This window comes from Lolium rigidum, chromosome 5, assembly GCF_022539505.1.
Source record: "Lolium rigidum isolate FL_2022 chromosome 5, APGP_CSIRO_Lrig_0.1, whole genome shotgun sequence".
Classification (NCBI taxonomy): Eukaryota; Viridiplantae; Streptophyta; class Magnoliopsida; order Poales; family Poaceae; genus Lolium; species Lolium rigidum.
In genome coordinates, this window is record NC_061512.1 from 175,813,698 (window position 1) to 175,838,107 (window position 24,410).

Below are 24,410 nucleotides of genomic sequence, written 5' to 3' on the forward strand. Positions count from 1 at the left end.
CTGAACCATGGCCACCTCCTTCATCTTGAGAACCCATCGTTTGTTGCTGCTGCTCATCGTATCCTACACCATCATCTTGGAACTCCGTCCTCCCATGATGTCCTGGACCGGCCATCGTTACCTCAAGAACTATGGAACCTCCGTCGATAACTACTACTACCTCCTAATCCCTCCCTTCTGCAACATCACCAGGAAAGGAGGAGGATGGGTCAACGAGATGTTCGACTCTCACGAGTTCCGCTTTCACTATCTCGATATGGAATGGATATTCGAGCCCCGCAACAAGACCGTCGTCCCCTTAGGCGTCTGCGAGGCTGATAAGAAGATGTATTACGCCTATTTGATGCGTGTCTATCTGTGCGCGACGAGACTCCAATGGATCGCCGCCGATGTCGGCCACGCCGCGAAGGCGAAGGAGTGGATATTTCTGAAGCCCCTGTCGGTTACGAGCTTCGGCGGGCTTTTCGTCATCTCATGCCTTGTACTGTTGAGGTGTGCTTCGGTGCGCACCCTCTCCAAAACTCGCGACTTATCGCCGAAGGGTACGGTGGTCCCGATTTTGTTTTTTTTGTGCTGCCCGCCGAAACCCATATCCAAGCCCAGTGCAAGACTCGTATGGGTATACAGGGCCTGGGCGTATCTATACGGACGACCCCACGTGGGTGGGTCCCACGTGCTAAGCTAATCACCGTGATTAGCTCCCATTGCATGCATGGTTTTCATCGGCACTGGAGATCTGATCGAGCTGTTCCACGCCGTCGCTAGGTTGAACGCAAGCGGTTGTTGCCGGCCCGGCCGTCGGCGGTTGTTGCCGGCACGTCCGTCGCCGCCGGTGGTTTTTTCGCATCTCGACGCCGCTGACCGCGCGCGAAGCCCCCCCCGCAGATCGACGACCTTGGAAAGGCGCGCCACCGGCTCGGCATCTTCCCCGCTAGGGTTTAAAATTACAGGTACCATGACTTCATCTTGTAGCATTGTAAGAGGACGCAATTCTGCCGGTTTTTTAATTCTAATTATGGTCCAATACTACAGAATATGGAGAACTCTATATCTGATATGATTGAGGAACAAAACGAGTACGTCGGCTATAATTCCGATGACTCTGAAATGGAGGAAAATTTGCAGCACGAAGCCGGCTGGAGCGAAGACGAGTTTGATGTGAGCCACTATTTTTCATTTCGATTACCAGCAGTCCAGCATCATCAAATTATATATGGTTCCTCATGTCATAATTTATGCAGATTGCGTACGATGAATTTGATAATGATGACAACCATGGTGAACACACAGACGATCAAAATGATGAGAACCATGGTGAACACACAGACAGTCTAAATACTAGTGAGGTATGTGTAGTGACTCATACAGTGACATAAAATGATGCATGAAATGATGGCAACTGTAAAATTTACGGTTACTAAATTTTGCAATGCATTAATAAATTTCAGGCACAATTTGACACGCAGCTTGAGTACGACTATTACGGTGAATCTGACTTGGACACGGGCCACACTCGATGATGTGGAAGGTGCATCGGTTCTCGAGGATTCTGTTGACATGAGCCAGGTTGTTATCTCTTTTTTATCAGTCTTATATAGCTGGAACACATAAATTTATAGTTTTAATTAATGCCTACGTTTTCTACTTGCAGGCGACGCCAAGCGCTAGTCAGCCTGAGAAACCACAGAAAGGTAGCAATGGCAATGAATATCCTGATAGTGAGCGAGATTTATACTGGATGATAAAAGAGATGACTTTTATTTCTGAAGCAGCAGCATATTCTTTCTACAACACATATGCTAAAGATTATGGGTTCAGCGTCCGGCTAGACCAGGTTAAGCGGTTTGATGATGGAGTAATTCGGTTAAGGCGTTTTGTGTGTTCCAGACAGGGCAGACGTTCCAAAAACCAACTGACCACGGAAGGCCGTGTATATAGGCACGGACCTGAGTCTCGCTGCGGCTGCAAGGCACGTTTGGTGGTCAAGTTTGATGGAAGAACTGGTTTCTGGGTTGTTGAAGATTTTCGTGACAAACATAACCATGACCCAGCTGAACCATGTCAGACTCCGTTTCTTCGGTCCCATAGGACGATCAACGACGCGCAGAGATCTGAGATATTATCAATGGGATCCATGGGGATCGGGAAGCACCTCATTATGAGAAAATTCATTGCGGGCTCCGGTTCATTTGCTTGGTGTTGGATTCACAAGAAAGGATTTGTACAACATGTGCTCTAGGGAGAGGAGGAGGCTGCTTTTCGACGGTGACGCTACCACAGCCATCCGCATTATGTCAAAGAGGAAAAAGAGGGACCCTGAATTTTTCTTTGAATATGACGTTGATGAAAAAGGCCGTCCGAAGCACATGTTACGGTGTGATTCCCGGTCACGTAGGGATTACCAGGACTACGGAGATGTGCTTGGTGTTTGATAGCACATACAAGATGAATAAATATAAGATGCCATTTGTTCCTTTTGTGGGCTTGAACAACCACCGTAGGACAACAGTTTTGGGTCCGCCATCCTTTCAAGTGAGAATGAACAAACATATGTTTGGCTTCTAAAGACTTTCCTCAAAGCGATGTGTCAACGAAGCCAAAGGCGGTAATCACGGATGCGAGATGCGGCGATGATCGCCGCAATCGGCGAAGTATTTTACGGTGTGCCGCATCGCATCTGCAGCTTCCACATTGAAAAAAATATGGAGATGCATCTACCTAACAAGTCACCGAACGAGTTCAGGACTCTTTTGTATTACACCACCTCGGAGCAAGTATTTGAGGAGCGATGGCATGCATTTTACAGAAAATGGCAATCCCCAAAAACCGGAACATGGATGAAGAGGATGTACACCAAGAGGAAACTTTGGGCTGCAGCGTATCTCTCTCAAGGATTACGGCTGGGTATGAAAAGTAACCAGCGGAGTGAAAGTTTAAACTCTTGTCCGCACTGCACCTAGATGGGGAAATGACAATTGTTGATATGATTATGCACTACGACAACGCAATTGTCCGTCTCCGTGAGAACGAAGCCCACGACGACCGCACGGCTTCACGGACTACACCGGTGGCAATTACTAATTTCGGAGAACTAGAGGTTGCTGCTGCAAAAATCTTCACTCCTGCTTGTGTTCTATATTATTCAAGGTGAGCTTTCAAAGATTGGCGGCATAGAGATCTTAGAAAAAATGCAGGCGGGAGACTCAAACATCTTCATTGTGGCATGGAGGAATCATGTAAGGACCAGGTTCTACGTGGAATATAGACCCAAGGAGGCAGAAATTATAAGGTGCAGCTGTCAAAGGATGATTAGAAAGGGGATCCCTTGCAAGCACATACTGCATGTGCTCGCATTTCTTGAAATTTACTGAAATTCCACAATGTTGTGCTCTACGACGATTCACAAAAAATGCCGGGTTAGGTTTGCCGGCTAAACGCACCAGCGACATGTTTGGGTGGGGTTGGTGCGGGGCGAGAGGAGCGGATGAAATACGGCGGGATGAATATTAAGGTATCACGAGCTATGCATATTGCATTAAACAATTCGAGAGGAATATGATCTGCTGAACAAGTACCATTGATGGCATAATTTCTAGAAGAGAGGGGTATGCTAAAGGTAAAGCATATGGTCCCCTCGGGTCGGTGCATGAAAATGAAGATGCTAGTGGACCATGCGATATTGTTGTTGGTGATCCTTTGAAAGTGTCCACTAAGGGTGCACCTAGGCAAGAAGCGCAGAAATCTCCAATGACTAAAAATGGAAGACCACTAGGACACAATGAACGCAGGGTGCAGGTGTGCGGGGCATGCCAAGGAGAAGGGCATAACAGAAGAAACCCAATATGCATATTTCATCCGAAGTAAGTTTTTACTGCCATTTTGTTTCATATACTTTAAAAGATTCATATGAGTTGTTGTGTAATTTTATGTACTGTGAACATGTGCGGGAATGTGCTTTGCAGCAGGAAGGATAGTTCTTTCATAGTTATCTAAAGGGCAGTAAATTTCCTTAATTATGAATGGGACGACTATAGCTTTGTATTTGATGGAGTTGTTAATGTTTGCAACGTATCGATGTTTTTATTTTGTACTCGATGTTCTTAATTCTCTCGGTGTTCTTTTGTAAAAATGGCAAAAGACATTATATATTGTGAAGTAGGCATTTCCTTATAATCATCATAGCATGCATGTACAAAGATAAAAATAATTGCATACTTTCGATAATGGCAAATAAAATCAATGTTACAAAATTTTGTAGATAATCTTAACCGAATAAATATTGTTTACAACCCAAGACAGTTAAAAATTCAATATTACATGTGTCCGGAAACCTTCTGCGGGAGCAAACCGAACAGTCACACTATCAAATTTATATTTTCCTGGTCTTTGTTAGCAATCTCACTTTGTTTTTCACCCTGTCAAGAATGTTGTGTGGTGATAAAACAATGTTTGCAACTGTACTTTCTCTCGATTCATCGATCGTGGCCTGCCAAAACATTATAAGGTGTTATACACATGGCTTGTTAACATTGTTAAAATTAACCGAGTGCATGGGACATAGTATAGCCAACCTGAGAAACCGGGCAAGTCATCCGATCTCCGTCCCGATGCTCCATACATTGCAATACCCATAATCCGCATGAATTGCTGGTATATAATGTGACAAAATTTAAAAGTGTCCGCATATACAAAACCGACTTTCTTTATGTGTAATGCAATATAGGTACTTACGTATCGGTTTGCTTAGGGATGTCATAGCTTTTAATAGGCCATTCTTCGACATCAGGATATTCTGTGTCACAAGTATTGTTTGCTTCTTGTATGTCCTGTGAAATTTGCCCAATCTACGAAACAACATATATATTACTGCACAGACATGACAAAGTACACAAAGACATGTATGTAGAGAGTGTAATACCAAGTCTTCCACAACTGATTTTGACGAGCCCTAAAACAAACGAGAGGATCGAGGACCTGGAATTCCTTCTTCTTTGTATGCATGACAACAGTTATGTAATGAGTTTTCCGTATGTTCAGTGCGAAAAATGTCTACAAGAGAAGGAAAAAACTTTGTCAATTATCATATTGTTTTAATCTAATTTCGCATGAAACATTGAAAGAAACTGCTGTTACCTTCTCACGCTTGAAATATTCATCCATAACCCTACCTAAGGCTCCTGGTCTTGTAACTACCTCATCTATATTTCTAATATTGTATTTTTTTCTGTATTGTTTTTCCGCTTGTTCAAGGAGATAGTTTGTCCTCCACGCAGGACATAACATTCGATCGAGACCCAACACGGAGAGACAAATACCCAATAGCAGCATCAATAATCTGACAGCAACAACAATATTTTCAAATTCAAATAGTTTAATTACGAGTATAACGCAAACTTTTGGTTTTGAAGACTTACATCATCAGATAGCCATTCGTGCGCAAGAACGACGTTAAGCTTTTCTGAAGACAAGCTGGCGCCATATTCATTCTTGTACACTCCTTTAGATGCTTCTTTTGGTAGCTTGGATATTGTTTGAACATATAAAGTGGCAGCTTGTATTTCCTGCTGTGTTGGTACTGCCGAAGATACCCCAACTTCATGTTACGCAAACAACCCCGATGCACATAATAGTAATAACATATGTGTTACAGGTTGCAACATCATTTATTTGCCAACAAAGAAATAACGAATAAATGGTGTTACCTTTCTTTACACGGTTTTGACGTTTTGCTCTAGGTTTCGCGAGCACATATGGTGATCCATATTTTTGATTCGTCGTCCGTTTCCTTTTCCCTCCAACTTGTACCGCCGCTGCGTTTCTCCTTCTTCCATTACTATTTGCACACTTTACTGTATTGCCCTTCTTCCTACTAGCTTTGTCGTCCCATTGTTTCACCACTATGAGTACTCATAACTTCATGTTCACCGTCATGTAGGTCATCCTTCTGTCCAGCATTCACCTTGGTGGTAGATCTTGCGAAAATGTCATCCGGTATATCCGAGGATGATGCCGATTTTGTGGTACCATTTAAGATAAAAGGATTATCTTGTGTACCCTCCGTGTTACCGAGGTTTCCTGGTGTGACGTACACATTATCTCCTGCCTCCGGCACCCCATTATGCTTAGGAGGTGTGACAAACTTACCAGAATTCTTTGTTAAATTGCTAATTAAAGCATCTAACTCGTCAGAACTGTTCTTGTACATGAATTCTTTCTTACACGAATCATTGATGTGATTAGAAGTCTCTTCTTCCTCATCTCCTCCTTTCCCTGACTCTGATCCTTCAACCGGTTTGTACATGACACCATTCTTATTTAGCATTTTTAGGACTTCCTGCAAAACAAGTAGTACCATAATTATTCATTACTGATAATGTAATACTTTCGTGTTTGTAAAATGTATGGCTCCTCACCTCTGCACATCTCTTTGGTACAAGTGCTAATTGTTTGTCAATGTGATCCGTCAGTTCCTTCTTCAAACTTTCCAATATTATGTCCTTGTTACTAAGCCTCTGTCTCGAACGTGTCGAACGTGACTGTTCACCATTCTGCGATGTGTTTTGCTTTGTTTGCGCTCTGGCATTGGCTTGAGTTGTAAGATCATTAATAATCTGCATGTCAAATTAGAAAACAAATGTCATAAATTAATATAACAACACAACGTCGACTATGATATAATGTAGCTAGAAGTAGTGATAAAAACAAAACCTTCACTTTGCCTCTCCCACGACCATTTGCATAGTCGTACTGCGACCTCCTTTTCGCTTCCGCTTCAGTCCAGTTTTTCATTAGTGGCCGAATAGACTTGTGTGGAATATACGTAGGATCATCGACAACTACCACCTTTTTTCAGTATAGTAGCTACAAACAACACATTTTAAATGAAATAAGTTTCAAATTGTCACATACATCAAATATAGTGCTAATCATGTTTGCATACCTGAGTGAGACAAAGATTTCCAACCGGCCATCCCCTACCTTTTGCTGCTGATCTTGTGTAAGCAGACAAATTATCAAGGAGGTAACGCAATGTGAAGTGATTCCAGTTAATGTTAAACAGTCTAGGAACATCCTCCACTAAACAGTAGTGATCTCTATCGACTGTTTTTGGGCCAGATGGCGCAAGAACCGTGCAAATTAGCACAAGCACTGCTTTCCACACAAAGTCATCATCGGAAGCTTTCTCTCTCTGTATGTCAGCAATCAAGTCGGAAATAACTAGATTTCCACTAGACTTGCTGAGATAACTAGGCGGTATTTTCCTTCTACTTGTTAGACATTCTTGATCAATTATATCAAAAGCGGAATAACCCTCATTACGTAGACCATAAATGCATTCTATGTCTACAGAGGTTGCAGTTACCGCTCCTGCCTTGTCTTGTACGACGAATGTCTCAGTTTTAGGATCATATAGCTCTATCATAAATCTAATCATATTTGTGCGCGTGGCAAAGGCTGGCAGTTGCAACATCGTCCGCAAAGTAGTAGAGCTAAACCTCGCACGTTGAGGTCCTGAGAAAGTGGCTACGAGATCCGTCCACAATGTGTAGTCACAATAGACCGGGCCATGTAATTCATCCATTCTGCAAATAACATATACAAACAACAATTATTGCCGACATAGAAAATCTTCTAACCATCTACAGCGTAAATGTCAACCTAAAACTTACAGGTACGTCCGGCAAAGAATGAAGGTTTAGATCAAGCGCACTCTAGATCAAGTGGGCGAAAGGATCGATGATAGAAGAGCTTGCCAACGCGCGCACCTGGAAGACTGGAACACAGATGTTGCCGTCGTTAGATTGAGCTGTAGGCTCCGCCGACGAAAGGACTCCTATCTTCTCCAGACGGCGATGGAAGGCGACGTTGACTTGAAGAAGAAATCGTGGGTAGTTAGACGTGGTGCGTCCGATGTGCCGCTAACTAGGGCATTTGCTGTTAATATTATAATTACGCAAGCTCTCGATGGATATCTGGGCCAGCCCGTTAGTACCCAGCCCATACACGGAGGCCACTCTATGCATGTGATAAGACACTGCTTTGCATTCGGTAGACGCATCGACAACTTACTTCTCCCTCTCTCTTTTGGAGCAGCTATACATGTTCACGGTGCTGATCACCTACAAGCATACCATGGTTTCGCATGGCACCACACAACAATGGCTTGTAGCTAGTAGGACGGTGAAAAATATGATTTTTAATTACGATTTGAATTGTTTGTAATCGAAGAATTTTAAAAAAATGGTCTTTTTTGCACATTACTAGATCTGCAATGTACATAATTGACATATCTATAGTGCCACTGTCGAGTGGGGCATCAACAATTTCACAATGGTACAACCCTCATACAACACTTGTTCATGTCCAAATATGTAGAGAAATAAGCTGGTTATAATTCATAAGCATTCAGGAACGAACTCTTCACACATTGTCATAAAAGTGTTCACGGGCTATAGTGTACCATTAAAAATAACATAAATGTGCACCATACTAAAAGTGTACCAATAAACATGACATAAATGAAAATTTTAGATAGCTATAGTCTTCACGAGCGAAGTCTGAACCGGGCTGCTCTCACACACTGTCAAGCATAATCTTCAGACCACCTTCTCCTTGCTTACGGAACCAGAACACGTATTTCTGATTTTTCTTGATGCCATTATGCCTCACCACATCCATCCAGTGTGATGTTATCATGGCACCTCCTTTTGGTACCCCTTTCACCGTTGACATGTTCATCACCATCGTAACTTCTGTAACATTGCCACCTCGTGAGTAGACCTTTATTGTTGCTGGTAGCTGAATATTGGGCAGAATGTGGTCGAGGGTGAACCTCCTTGAGAAGTACTGCACATAAATTTGACAGTCAATTATCGGCATATCTTGGTTAGTAGTAAGAAATGATGGAAATCAAAATTAATTACCATCTTTGCTTTATTCTCACGATGTGTGATTTCTTGATGGTGCACAGGTACAATGGAATTACTGGTTGGGTTTTCACAACTAGTCGTTCGAGTGCATCAAAATCGTCATAATTCATCTTAACTCGATTTGCATACTCTATGAAAGCTTCAAAATCATACTCTTCCTCTTCTCCAGGACCTACATGTAATATTAAAAAACATAAGGGATATCAATTAATTCTAAATTAAGTTGTTCATAACACTGTTCTCATTGAGTGCCATAAACAGCCTTACCCCTTATAATAGGTCTTTTCCTCCAATTCGGTAAAGCACGAAGCTGGGCAGGCGTAGCAAGGAATGGCTGATCAATGTCAATGTTCTCATATGTCATATACGTACGATCAAATTAACCACTAGATCTAATTAAGTCGGCCAATATTTTTTTCCCAAGCGACCCAACCAAGGGAAGTAAGATTAGACGACCAGATCTAACTTGGGCAGATCAAAGTAAAGACGATCTACCGCGTCTACATATGTTGTCAGGCAAGAGTTCATAACAAAAATTAGGTGCATGTCACGAGGTGAGCGAACTATACTTACATCCATGGCGATGAGATCCGAGTCAGCTCGTAACCAACGTCTTCGAGGATGCAGTCGGCGTCCAGTCGTAGATCAGAGGAGGCGTTGAGGAGATAGATCGTTTGGGAATTAGATTTGAGGATTAGTACGGCAGTTAAATACCTAAATAAAAGGCTGGGCCAGGATGGGCCTCAATTGCGGCCCACGAGGAGCATAAAGAAGCATACCACAAACGAAAAGATGGATCCCTCGGCCCGTTATCTCATCGGCATCTCCATCCTGCCTCCACCTACGAGTCGCTGCCGCCATGGTGATTTCGGCTATGGACGACATCGACCGCGTCGAACCCATGCACAACTCATCGGATGAGGTATGATTCTAAGTTAACGTCTTCATCTCATGGGATTCTAAATATCTTGAAGAGTCATCGGTATGTGCAGTTCATAAGTTATGTCGAATTTAATATGTTTTCCATTTTATTGTAGGAATCAATATGTGAGTGTGGTATTCGGGATGGGCTGTGCCCGGTTTCAACATTGTCTACAAGCAAAAATTGTTCTCCTAGAAGAACTAAATTTTAAAAGAGAGGAGAAAATGAAGATTGATGAAGAATTGAGGATTGTCAAAGAGAAGCTCGGGGTGGCTCATGAGATAATTCGGAAGATGGAACAAGCATTGATGACTACCAACAAAAAAATAGAAACACTTCTGGAAGAGAAAGGCCGAATCGAGTTGATGATGGCTGATATCATCGATGAACACAACATTAGTAAAAACGAAACAAGGGCGACAACAAGGTTGAAGATAAATAAGGTCAAAAAATATGCTCTCCAACGGGAATTTTTTCTTCAGTACGCCTTGTGTGCTATAATTATTCTAGTAGCCGTTATAATCGCGATGTCAGGGCTTTTAAAATGCTCGGCCTAGATGTTATGGTTGGGCAACAGTGAATTCTGTAATGTGATCATGTCCAGAAATAAAATTTCTTTTTCGACAGTGAAAAGCTGATGAGGAGAAGTACATAGCATAATTACCTCTTACAATAATTAAAATGCAGAAAATATATGGTCCGCACACAATACTACAAATGCGAGATAAAAATGCGGATAAAAATATAGAGGACATGCCTCGTCGTCTACTTGGAACGTTTGTACGACGACTCGCCTCGTCGTCATCCGGGCGCCCCGTTTGCGAGAAGCCTTCTCCGACGAGGAGCTGTCGTCCGACGAGGTGGACTCCGACGAGTCATCTTCTGACGAGGAGTACTCCGAAGAGCCGTTGTACTCCTCCTCCTCGTCCGTCACCTCGGCCCGCGCCCGCGCCACGGCTGCCTTCTTCGCGCGAGCCTTCTTTTCGCGGCCGCCTTCTCATCGGCGGCCAAGGCCTCCTCCAGCCGCGCCCACTTCGCGTCGGAGTCCTCGTCCTCTTCCGCATCGTCGGCGGCGGGTTCCTCGTCGTCCGCGTCGTCGACGGCATGTTCCTCCGCCTCCGCGTCGTCCGCGGCGTCCTCCTCCTCGTCAGCACCGTCCGACTGATCGGCGCTCCGCGGTGGTTCCCTTTCCCACCAGTGGCGCCACCCAGGCGGCTTTCCGTCGCTGTCGGAGTCGGACGGCCAGGAAACGTCACTCATGGTCGCGCCGCGGGTGGTTGACGACGGTGGGGAGCGGGTCTGGAAGATATGCGAACCGCTAGCGTTGGCACCGTACTTGTATGCAAGGCAACGCGGTAATGGTAGAGGGCGGCCGTTGCCATTCCGGTGTTTAAAGAGCCGCGACGCCTCAGGTCGTGCGCGCGCGGTTTCAAGTAACGAGGCGCGTGGTAATTTCCGCCCGCGCGGCGCACACCGTGGCACTTTCTTCTCACTTTCTTCTAAGCTTTTGAATTTTTATGGTGTGTTGTTGTAGCACGGACTGTAAAAACATTAATATATAGAGCTAGATAGTACAAACCTTACATAGGAATTCCATCACACGTACGATACCGAAGCACACAACAAATCCCGGGCCCACGAGACACGACAACAAGACATAGATAATAAAACAGCTCTAAAAACAACGATAAAGATGAGGCAACGCCGTCGTCCCTCCTAGGATGTTCATTCCCCTTGCTCCTCCTTCGACTGTTTTAGTCCTCCTCATCACCAGACGGGGCCGTCAACGTGGTAGCGGTATGGGAGGCGGTGCATGTTGAAACGGTCGGGAAAGATGACGTGGAAGTTGGTGAAGATATTGTAGGTAGTGAAAGCGATAAACTCACAACCACACCAGAACACCTGCCCGAGGAGGTGGTGCGCGTCGAAGGGTTCCTGAAGTGGACGAAGAGGCCTATCTCATGGTTGCTTGTTGCCGTCGAAGTGGGACTCGATCGTGTACATGGGCGGCGAGCCTAGAGGGAGGTTGAGGTGGCGGTAGCCCTGCGAGAGAAAGAACTCGGCTAGCGCCCTGTTGCTCCTCCACCTCGATATCGCCCAGATGCGCAGCTCGTTCTCCACGATGACACCCTCCGGCCACTCCCTCTCGCGCACGGTGGCCGGGCGACGGTAAGTTGGGCCAAAGAACTCCATGGTGGCAGCTAGGGTTTGGTGTTTACGTGGCTAGTCCACGGATGCGGTGGTAGATGGATGAAGCGAGAAGAGTGTGTGAGATGTGTGAGAGAAGAGGAAGAAGAGGTGCCCTTATATATAGACGGGGGAGTTTGTAAAATTCACTTAAATAATGCACACAAATTTCACTTTAATACGATGCCGACCAACTCGATGGCACGGCGAGACGAGGGCAACCTGCGAGACGATGTCACGGTGCTGAAACGGTGGTTGGCATGCATGAGAGCGTGGCGCGGGTAATTTAATAGCGTGCTGCATGGCGCATGCATGTAAAGGTGGTGACCGATCGAGGGCTGCGGCGGGCGGAGGCAGGCCTAGACGGGCCGGTTGGCAAAGCTTTGACGCGCGAGCGGCCCAGCGGTTATATCTCTGTCTCTGCCTTCCTCAAATTAAACAACCTATTACGCCCTAAAAACCGTGTGACATTAGAAATAGTCTGAATTACAAACAATTGTCTGAATTAAAAATAGTCAGAAAGTAAGAAGAAGATAAACTTTTTCCTAGGTACAGCCGCCGCCTCCACCTCAGTCTCCTCCATAGATTGGGTTCCCCCTCTTCCGGCCGGCTTCGTCGGTGTCGGGAGGAGTGGGGAACCCGATCTATGCGTGGAGTTTTTAAAAAAAGTAGTGTTTTCAGTTGATTATGTTAGGTTGTGGGCCCACTTTGTGGCCTGGGTAGAGCCGTTTTGCACGTAAACCATGTGTGCGGGCTCCCGTGAGGTAGCTAGGCAAGGAGCACATGATTTCTTCCATGGATGGTGACGTAAGTGGTGTTTGGATGCCATGGTGAAGCAGATCCCAAAAGATGGGACCACCATGCACACGCGCCGATTAGACGATCCACTTGTTTTGACACCTCGTTACGACGAGAACCCTATATTTCGAGGGGTCTACACCACATGAACATGGGCATTCACACATGCACAACCCTAAACCCATGGCTAGGAGTGGGTGGGGTGACATGGTGCACCGAGTGCCCACCACATGGGGTAACCCAAGGGTTGTGGGCCCACTTTGTGGCTCGGGTAGAGCCGTTTTGCACGTAAACCATGTGTCTTGGCTCCCGTGAGGTAGCTAGGCAAGGAGCACATGATTTCTTCCATGGATGGTGATGTAAGTGGTGTTTGGATGCCATGGTGAAGCGGATCCCAAAGATGGGACCACCATGCACACGCGCCGTCGGACGATCCACTGTTTTGACACCTCGTTCGACGAGAACCCTATATTTCAGGGGTCTACACCACATGAACATGGGCATTCACACATGCACAACCCTAAACCCATGGCTAGGAGTGGGTGGGGTGACATGGTGCACCAGTGCCCACCACATGGGGTGACCCAAGGGTTGTGGGCCCACTTTGTGGCCTGGGTAGAGCCGTTTTACACGTAAACCATGTGCGCGGGCTCCCGTGAGGTAGCTAGGCAAGGAGCACATGATTTCTTCCATGGATGGTGATGTAAGTGGTGTTTGGATGCCATGGTGAAGCAGATCCCAAAAGATGGGACCACCATGCACACGCGCCGTCGGACGATCCACTTGTTTTGACACCTCGTTCTGACGAGAACCCTATATTTCAGGGGTCTACACCACATGAACATGGGCATTCACACATGCACAACCCTAAACCCATGGCTAGGAGTGGGTGGGGTGACATGGTGCACCAGTGCCCACCACATGGGGTGACCCAAGGGTTGTGGGCCCACTTTGTGGCTCGGGTAGAGCCGTTTTGCACGTAAACCATGTGCGCGGGCTCCCGTGAGGTAGCTAGGCAAGGAGCCCATGATTTCTTCCATGGATGGTGATGTAAGTGGTGTTTGGATGCCATGGTGAAGCAGATCCCAAAAGATGGGACCACCATGCACACGCGCCGTCAGACGATCCACTTGTTTTGACACCTCGTTCGACGAGAACCCTATATTTCGGGGTCTACACCACATGAACATGGGCATTCACACATGCACAACCCTAAACCCATGGCTAGGAGTGGGTGGGGTGACATGGTGCACCAGTGCCCACCACATGGGGTAACCCAAGGGTTGTGGGCCCACTTTGTGGCCTGGGTAGAGCTGTTTTGCACGTAAACCATGTGCGCGGGCTCCCGTGAGGTAGCTAGGCAAGGAGCACATGATTTCTTCCATGGATGGTGATGTAAGTGGTGTTTGGATGCCATGGTGAAGCAGATCCCAAAAGATGGGACCACCATGCACACGCGCCGTCCGGACGATCCTCTGTTTTGACACCTCGTTCGACGAGAACCCTATATTTCGAGGGTCTACACCACATGAACATGGGCATTCACACATGCACAACCCTAAACCCATGGCTAGGAGTGGGTGGGGTGACATGGTGCACCGGTGCCCACCACATGGGGTAACCCAAGGGTTGTGGGCCCACTTTGTGGCACGGGTAGAGCCGTTTTGCACGTAAACCATGTGTGCGGGCTCCCGTGAGGTAGCTAGGCAAGGAGCACATGATTTCTTCCATGGATGGTGATGTAAGTGGTGTTTGGATGCCATGGTGAAGCGAGATCCCAAAAGATGGGACCACCATGCACACGCGCCGTCGGACGATCCACTTGTTTTGACACCTCGTTCGACGAGAACCCTATATTTCGGGGGTCTACACCACATGAACATGGGCATTCACACATGCACAACCCTAAACCCATGGCTAGGAGTGGGTGGGGTGACATGGTGCACCAGGTGCCCACCACATGGGGTAACCCAAGGGTTGTGGGCCCACTTTGTGGCCCGGGTAGAGCCGTTTTGCACGTAAACCATGTGTGCGGGCTCCGTGAGGTAGCTAGGCAAGGAGCACATGATTTCTTCCATGGATGGTGATGTAAGTGGTGTTTGGATGCCATGGTGAAGCAGATCCCAAAAGATGGGACCACCATGCACACGCGCCGTCAGACGATCCACTGTTTTGACACCGTATTTGAGGGGTGTACACCACATGAACAAGTGCATTCACACATGCAAATTGCAAAACTCGTGGCTTGAAGTGTGTTAAATGACATGGTGCACCACTGCCGACAATATGGGGTCATCCCAGGGTTGGTCAAAAAAGTGCCGAAACGAGCTCCAAAGGTAGGGTAAACGGCCTCATTTCTAAGCATGTTTTTTTTCGACCTTGTCTAAACGACCCAAATAAATTTCCTAGACATCTACTTGATATGTATAGACTGTTTTTGAAGATTTTATTTTTTTTAGATTTTCTCTGAAATTTTTAGGAATATTTAAATATACAACAATCTGATTGGCTGGACTCCTTTTTTTTCCTGAACACGGGTGGGGGTTTCGAGCGGGCACGCTAGATGGACTGTTGGGCCGTGTTGCGGTCTGGCCTTGTGCCCGTTGTGCAATGCGCCGGCCTAGGCCTGCATGCGCGGGAAGCGACGACGACGGCATGCATGCGCCCCGCAACAGTGACTCAGCTATGCATGCATCGCCACGACGTCGCCATGAATGAGCCAGCAAGCCCCGTTTCAGTGCGGTCGATTCAGCTGATAGCAGACGCGCCGCCCCATTTCAGTGTAAAACGACAACGACACGGGACACCCCCTCGATTATGCGAAACGGCAACGGCTACATGCACGCGTCACTCGCGTCGTTTCATCGCGAAACAACAATCTTCGTCTCCCACACCACATTTTTCTAGCCTATTTCATCGCCAAACATGCATTTAATAACCTAACGGAAGTGATAAAATGACTATAGATACCTTTATTACTTGTGATTGTCAATATGTATCTATCCGTCCCACTGGTTACCAGACTACCCCTGCGAGACGACTTCCCACGAGGTGTGCGGTTCGAGTCGCGACAACACTCATTTTTTGCTTCATTTTTTTTGATATTTAATATGTACCACCTCAACTAGCCTAATGGGCCTAATTTGGTTGGAGATGGCCCATTAGTCAAATCTAGATTGGGCTATCCGCTGCGATTATTGTTGTCGTTAAATGAGATAGTTGTTCCTGTTTTATATGTAGCCTAATGGGCCTAATTGGATGGAGTTGGCCCATTAGTCAAGTCTACATTGGGCTGCTCGTCTGTCGTGAGTGTTGTAGCCGTGAAATGAGCTATTTGTTGTTGTTGACTGAGAGATTTGTTGCTCGTCAAGTATCACATAAGATAACAACTCCACCCTACTGCCAACATGCCGTCTTTATTTTAGATTACCAGAGGTTTTCCCCCATTTCCACTGGAAAATACCTTATCAATTATGTACAAATCGTCTGCAACACAACTGAGCGAAACTGACAATACATTTCCTATAATCAAACGCTTACTTTGGCAAAATCTTTGTCACTTGGTGAATTGAAGCATGGGAGTTGTGCTAGTGTGTCCTACCTATCTGTTTGGTTTGTGTAATGGATTTAGATGGCGGTTGTTTTCAGTGTGTGATCACTGCTCTAAACCTGTTCCAGGCTTTCCTGGTACATCGGAGTTGGTTGGGATGGCAGCCAATCTCCCCGATAAACCCTGTTTTCCTTTTATTTTGTTGGTGTCTAGTTTTAATCCTGTAATAGACTTGGCTTCTTTTTCAATGAAATTGGGGCTGGGGGCAACCCGTGTTGATCTAAAAAAAAAAATCTTTGTCACTACATCATGCTAACGAGGCTAGATCAACGAGCAGCAAATAGAACATGCTTACCTAGCATCCAAGCACACAACAGGGCCAAGCATGCACAACACATCCAGCATATGTAGTAAGCACATCATACACATGATTAAACACTAAGCATACTTAATTAGAAACATAGTTCACACATACTTAAATAGAAACATAGTTCACAACAGCATTAACCAAGTTTTAACACCACAAGCACGACAGAGTTTAACATAAACACACAACTAAAGAAAGAGGCATCGGGTAGGCGGGCAGGTCGGCGAGCGGAGTAGGCGGGCAGGTCGGCACCATCCTCCGCATGCTCCTACTGCCGGGGGCGTACTTCTTGAGGAACAGGCCGTAGGCGGAATGCTTGGCCCTGAGGTGTGCGGGTGTCTGCCCGCTGCCAACACCAGTGTAGGTGGCATGCTGGTACATGCCGAGGAAGTCCGTCGGCATTTCCTTGCGGCTGCACCAGGGGCACTTGAACCTACCTGGGCCAAGAAGGTAGCGAATCTCCCTAGACCTAAGCCTGCGGAGAACATGCCTGCTCTTCTGGTCCCTATCCTCCCGGTCAGAACCGACTTCATCCGAAGGATCCTCCTGTTAGATGAAGTAAATTAGGTTAATTAGCTGCTATTGCATATAAACAATGTAATGACTACTAAATAGAAAAGGAATGAAAACAATGCAAAGTAATTATTTGTATAAGTGCACATTAGTTAGTAACTATACATACCATATCTAATTTAAACAAAAACTAGTGTTTGGAATGGAACAAGTGGCAATACCATCACAGAAGAAAAACACTATGTCTAGATGCTTCGGAGAAAGGTATACTTGATACCTGGAAAGGATCCAGAGGATCCAATCCATCAATATGAATGCTCAAATCACACCAATGAGCAGATGCTCAAAAGGTATTAGTCATCACTTCGTATAGACCAAGTGATGCTAGTAATATTTGAGGCAAATAAAAACTTGGAGTGCCCAGTAGATGAAGATATGCAAAATAGCATGAAATACAAGCATATCCAAGTATAAACCAGATACACACAAAGCTTTGACAGCCACATACACCACCTAGCACCACCTAGCTATTAAACCATCAGAAACCCTTATTTTCTTCATAAAACAATCATAGTGGCATTCATATGTATGATACCCTACTGTGAGGATCTCTATTAATAAAAACCAACAGTTTATCCATCAAGGTGAGCAACCAGGTAGCGGTACCAAGAGCTACCGAGGTCACATCAAACCTAGTAAGCCACAGACCATAGCATCAATCATCATAATATGGACAGATTTAGATTGTGATGAATATTAATCCAACAATAGTTGGCATCCATCCATTCTTCTCAAACAAATTGAATCATTACCAATACACAGTTCATCAATAAAGAATTCCGGTGAATATCCTTACACAGACAAGCAACCATAGTTCAATTAGTAACAATAACAACACCAAATGATCAAGTTTACAGTAGCATGACTTGCACATGACACTCTAGTGAAGGCAAAGCTCCAGTCAAGAAATCAAGGCTTCCATGCAGTGATTAACAGGCAACATCTGCAAGTATTGGAGCCACATTTCAACTTCTGTGTCCATACAATGTAGTAGCAGTTAATCTAAAACCTGTCTAGACATCAATTGCAAGCAGGCACAAGTGATAAGTGAATCATCCAGTGCCTAGATCCATATAATTGCTAGGAACCAGTCATAATAGCAAGCTAATCAAACTAGATAGTCTTATTTATCAGCAGATAGGGATTACAGGGAACCCAACCAAGTAAGAACCTTAGATGAACACTTGAGCAAGCTCAAATTCATCTCTGGAACTACTAGAAATATCAAAATGGCTTGGTACTACTACAAATTCACAGCATATAGATTAGCCAAATCCACGGATTTCGTACAAGCTTGCGAGCGAGCAAGGCATTCCTGCATGTCGTCGGGGTCGGCGGAGAAATTTACCTCGGACGGGTCGGCGGAGTCGGATTCGTCGAAGGTGGGCACGTCGTCGGGGCTGTTGATCTTGAGCCCCGCCGCCTTCCTCTCCTGCCTCTCGCGGTTCTTCAGATTCTTCTTCTTGCGCCGCCGCTTCGCGCCTCTGTCTCGTGCGCACGCTTCTTGCTCGCCGGTGCAGCCACCGTCCTCTGGCCCCAAGCGGAGCTCAGATCTGGGGCAGCTCCGCCCGCCGATGAAGCCGCCAACTGGGTTTCCTCAACCGCCGCCTCCTTGCCCTTCCCCTCCTTCCCCTTCCCCCTCTCCATGGACGAGCGCGAGCGAGCACGAGAGCGAGCTCTGCTGTTCTTGACCTAGGGTTTTTTTGCCCGATTTGGGGATTGCTTTTGCTTTGGATAGATGTGCTGAAGAGGACAGGGGAGAAAGACATTTATATCTCGGCGGTTCCGTCGTGGCCGCGCGTGGACACGTAGGCGTATAATACATAGAGGTATGGGTCATACGGGCTTGTATGTGGGCTGATACGAACCCAGCCAAACCCGAAGTCCACAGGAAATGACGATCATGCCCCCAGACCCGAATCGGTATGAACGAATCCTAACCGTCCACGTGTTTTCGCGGTTTGGCGAGTTTGTGGTGGGTGCGTACGGAAGCAAAAACGTGTACTGTTTCTCTTTGCGTTGTTCTCCTGCATTGCTGGGCTTGTGTCCTGGTGGTGCTCAAGAAGGAGAGAGGAGCAGACCAACGAAGAGGTGGGGCGAGGAGCAATTCCCACACCGCAGTTTGAAGAACCTGCAATGCCCCGGCGGTACCACTACGACGAACTGGCCGCCGCGACGGGTAACTTCTCGGAGAGCCAGCGGATCGGGCAGGGCGGATTCGGCTCGGTATACTGTGGCTTCTTGAACGACGGCACGGGTCACATCGCCATCAAGGTGCTCTCGCCGGAGTCGTCGGCGCAGGGAAGGAAGGAGTTCGAGGCCGAGGTCAAGATCATAACCCGGCTGAGCCATCGGAATGTTGTGCGGCTGCTGGGCTGGTGCGATGGCGAGAACGGCGGCCTCCTGCTCGTGTACGAGCTCGTGTCGGGAGGCAACCTCGACAAGCATCTCCATAGCCCTGACCATCATCAGCTCCTGACTTGGCACCAAAGGTACACACTGAATCACTGGTTACCTATACATCTCGTGAACCTTGTTTTCCGCGTTCAAATCTTCACAAGAACTTGGTATATTTATCTTTTGTAAGATTCGAGATCGCCCTCGGCCTTGGCTGCGCCTTGCGCTATCTCCACACGGAGGTAGATAAGTGCGTCGTGCACGGGGACATCAAGTCCAGCAACGTCATGATCGACTCGTCCGGCGCCGCCAAGCTCGGAGACTTCGGGCTGGCGAGGCTCCTCGACCACGGAGCCGAGCCGCACACTACGGAGACCGTCGCGGGAACCATCGGCTACATAGACCCGGAGTTCGTCAACAGCCGTAGGCCGTGCACGGAGTCCGACGTGTACAGCTTCGGCATCGTGCTCCTGGAGATCGCAAGCGGCAGGCGGCCGACGCCGCCTCCGGGGCAACCCTGTGCAGCTTCAGCTTCGGCGACGCTGCTGGGGCGTGTCCGCGAGATGTATGACCGGAACGCTGTCCTGGACGCGGCAGATTCGAGGCTGAAGGGAGCGTTCGTCGAGTGGGAGATGGAGCGCCTGCTCGTCACCGGGCTCTGGTGCGGGCACGCCGACAGTAGCCAGCGGCCGTCAATGGTGCAAGCTATGAGTTTTCTCCAGCCCGAAGATGCAGAGCTGCGGGTGCCTCCTCCAGACGCCGCGACGCACGGTGGTTCGAGGCAGGTCCATTCCTTGGAGGAACAAGCTTATGCCGAGCTGTCAGTGGAGATGAGCCACGGGTCCACGCGTTCATCTGCTGCTAGTACATACCACACTCCACCGGATACGAGTTACTACCTACCGACACAAGAATAACACTTGCAATATTTGAAGATCAAACATATTTATGGTGTGACATTCGTGTTTGCAATCCGAAATACTGTATACATATTTCTATAATTACTAGTTGAATGCCCGTGCGTTGCTACAGCGGCACAATTTATGTCTAGCGGCCAAATTTATGGACACCACTATGTCATGAAATTCTGCTATGCAATGATGTTGTAATATTTGAACATAACTATATCATTAACTATATGTGAACTATATTTTGAACATAACTATATTTAAACTACGTTTTAGTTATGTGCATATCTTATGTAACTATGTTATTATGTTATACATATGTGAATTATTGATGTATATACTATATACAATTATATGCTGTCGAAATATTATTTTTTCTCTATTATTTCACAAATTCATTATATGGTCTTAGCCTCGCTACAACCCGGCTATAGCCTTTTGTAGCCTCAGAAATCGTCACCGCTATAAGCTATAGCCTGCTATTTTAACCGGAACAATTTATACACGTGTATTGAGTTCAACTCTACTCAAGGTCAATTTATACACGTGTATTGAGTTCAACTCTACTCAAGGTGTTTAAGAAGCAAGGCATTCAAGAGAAATTGAGAGCACGGTGACTACCTAACAAACCCGAAGTTGACTAAAATGTATGCAAATGAAAAATATACAATTGTGTGGGTCGGAGAATCTTGAAGTGAAACATCAAAGCATATATATCAGTTAACACATTGATATGTTGCACACCTGATCGTCCTTATGACAATCTTTTTCAAGTAAAAAGATGATATAAAGTTTGATAATTAGATCGATAGGTTTTTAAGGAGTCAGGAGGCTAAAAAATTATTATTAGAACAAGTGTGCATCATGAATCATGTAAGGTAAATCAAATACCAGATGGACACGGATAGTACAAGTCCAGGGGGAGGCCGATTGGTTGAGGCTCTCTTGACTGCTCCCTCTTTTGCCACTACTCTCAATCTCGACTATTGAAGAGTAGCTATATCGATGCATCAATGGAGATACAAAATCCCAAATTGGAAAATGCCAGTTCATAATAGTTGGGCATTCTGTTAGAAGTAACCATTAAGTTCACTTTTCCAATAACATGCCAGAAAACCAGGAGTGTAGTGTCATATAAGCGTCCCGTTTGAGCAGAACAAGAGCATACTCATCTAGTCATCTCCTAATTAATTAATTGAAGGTCAGTTCTTTCATGCTTTACTAAATTAAATAAAATTATTTATTTCATTCTCTTCTAAAAAAGAAAGTAATAAAAGACTAAGCAGTAGTATAAATATTACATTAGCTACTTGACTACTTCAACAACCACAGAATCCATCTCTACGCACATACCTTGGCCTGGAAACCAAACATGTATTGCCTAAACTCAAATTCTCTGCGACAACTGCCAAGATGCATGTATTTCCCTTAACATCTCCTGGTGCCATTCCACGCGTGCCAACCATGGTTGTCTACCGACAAGGTGAGAACAGAACAATAAGCTCGCTTGGCCGTCATTGCTAAACACGATTGCTTGCTTCCTCCTCAGGAGTTCAAATTACCTCTAATCTCGACAAGAGGAATGCAAATAATTTAAAGCTTTGATATAATGTTGAGGGACTAACAAGATCTCCCTACAGTTTCTAATACTCCAAATTTAGTGGCTCCAAAATGACTTGAAATTTCACACCAAGTATAAAAGATAGTATTGCATCTGGCCTCATATTTGTAGTTCAAACTGACAAGTTGTTAATTGGCAAAATGGCTATATTATCCGTCTACAGTTGACATGTAAAACATACCCATCCTTGTAGCCGAGGCTATCTCTACACAATGGTCAAAGAAATTAAGTAGTTATAAAAAATTAGTGACTATGATGCCTAGGACACGCAGGTGAAATTTAATGCTCCATGCAAATTAAAAAAGCTGCAAGGTAGGTGATGAAATAAGAGTGCATGATGGACATTGAATAATTGAAGGCTGAATCAAATTAGATATTAGATATTATTACCTATGCCTGAAACAAATCTTACACAAACGATACACACAGAAAATGCCAATAAATTTGATTGAGTAAATATTTGGGAAGTTCGAAAAGGAAATACTATGTTCGTCATCGAGCTTTACTTCCTGCGAGTCTTGCTCACCTCTTTGACGAAACATGTGAAGACATATTTAACTGAAACACATAACACACACTTACACATGTGCACGTGCGCATACATGATACATTCACATCAATACACCAATGGGTCCTTTGTACTGTAATCCCAGCTAATTGATTATCAGAAGAACACAACTTACGTTGACAAACTCAAGTGCAAACTTCAGTTTATGAAATAAAACTTATAATCTATGTAAGAAAATATCAAATCGTCCTCCGACCTATGGATGCCCAGCTGAATGGAGCAAGAGTAACATGAGCAAAGTCATTGAGCCATTACATCAAACACGTGAATGGCGACAAGCACAACTGCACAAGAACATATCCTGACGTGGTCACAACTCACAACATTATGCTCGTGAAGGCGTACATGTTGCATCATGCTCGGCAGATTGGACAGCCGTACTTGCATGGTTTCTATGTAAAAAAACAAATGTTGAAGATGGAATAATGAGAGAAAAGACATGTGGTGCTGTGGTGATTACACCAACTGATGGTTTTAACTAAGGTCAAGCGCAGGAGCGAACGATAGTGGTGATGGGAATTTTAGACGGGCGCATGTCGGTCTATCTGCCTTTTTAAAAGACATGTACAATGCCTGATCATCTTCTCAAATAGCCACTTGTGCTGCTTCCTCAAGTATTCCGCATCTCACCAAAATTGATTCTACAGTTTCAAGGATTAATGGAAAAAACAAGCTACCTTGCTGCAAGCCTGCAACCAAAATGTTCATGCAGAACATACACATCAGAATTCAGTAATCCAAAAATCCAAAAATCCAAAAAAATCAGAACTCGCATATAAATGGAATTCCCATATCAGGATCAATGGAAAAAACGGTGGTGTGCTGCTTGTGAAGTCTACCCCCATAGTGCGGAGGAGGCCACAGAGGAAACCCACATGGATTTTATTTTTTTTCGCGGGCACGCGAAAAGCGTGCCAAATCTTTATAGAAGGGAGCAAAACAAATATACAAGAGACCAAGGATGCGAACATCAGCCCGCGGCAACCCACACACACCACTCTAGCCTAGGAACCTACTCTCGCAACATGACTCTCCGCTCCCCTCCTCTCGCAAACCTCCATAGGGCAAGCTCCTCTAGAACTGACTCAATGATCTGATCAGTGGACAGCTGCCTCTCAAGGTTACCAAAAACTCTAGCATTCCTCTGCTTCCAAAGCGTCCAGGCAATCAGTAGGACTAGGGTATCAAACCCTCTCCTATCCTCCCTCCGAAGCCTCTTCCTTGCCTCCGTCCACCATCTCTCTAGGTTGATGTTATCTTGTGGCTCCTGGAGTTGTAACTCCAGCCTACTCAGACAACCAAACCAGACCATTTTAGCATACGGGCACTGCACAAGAATATGGTCAACGGTGTCCTCCTCCTGAAGACAAGTAGCGCAGGGGTCCGGGTGATCCTGCAGACCGTGCCGAACCCTCCTATCCGAAGTCCAGAGTCTGTATCTAAGCGCCAGCCATCCAAAAAATTTGCACTTAAGCGGTGCTAACGATCTCCAAACCGGCTTGGCCATGGCCCAAGAAATCCTTCCTTGGCAGAGCATGCCGTAAGTCTCCCTGGTGGTGTACATACCGGACGCCGCGCCCCTCCAGGCA

At 45.9% G+C, this 24,410-nt stretch overlaps 1 protein-coding gene across 1 annotated transcript; it reads left to right on the forward strand.

Annotated features, from left to right (window-relative positions):
* The first annotated feature begins 7 nt into the window (after positions 1-7).
* LOC124656739 (probable kinase CHARK) lies at positions 8-20,641 on the forward strand. The gene is made up of 4 exons (XM_047195431.1): positions 8-481; positions 19,320-19,819; positions 19,915-20,509; positions 20,543-20,641. Exons 1-4 carry the CDS (start codon positions 8-10, stop codon positions 20,639-20,641), a joined length of 1,668 nt encoding a protein of 555 aa, XP_047051387.1.
* The last annotated feature ends 3,769 nt before the right edge of the window (positions 20,642-24,410 follow it).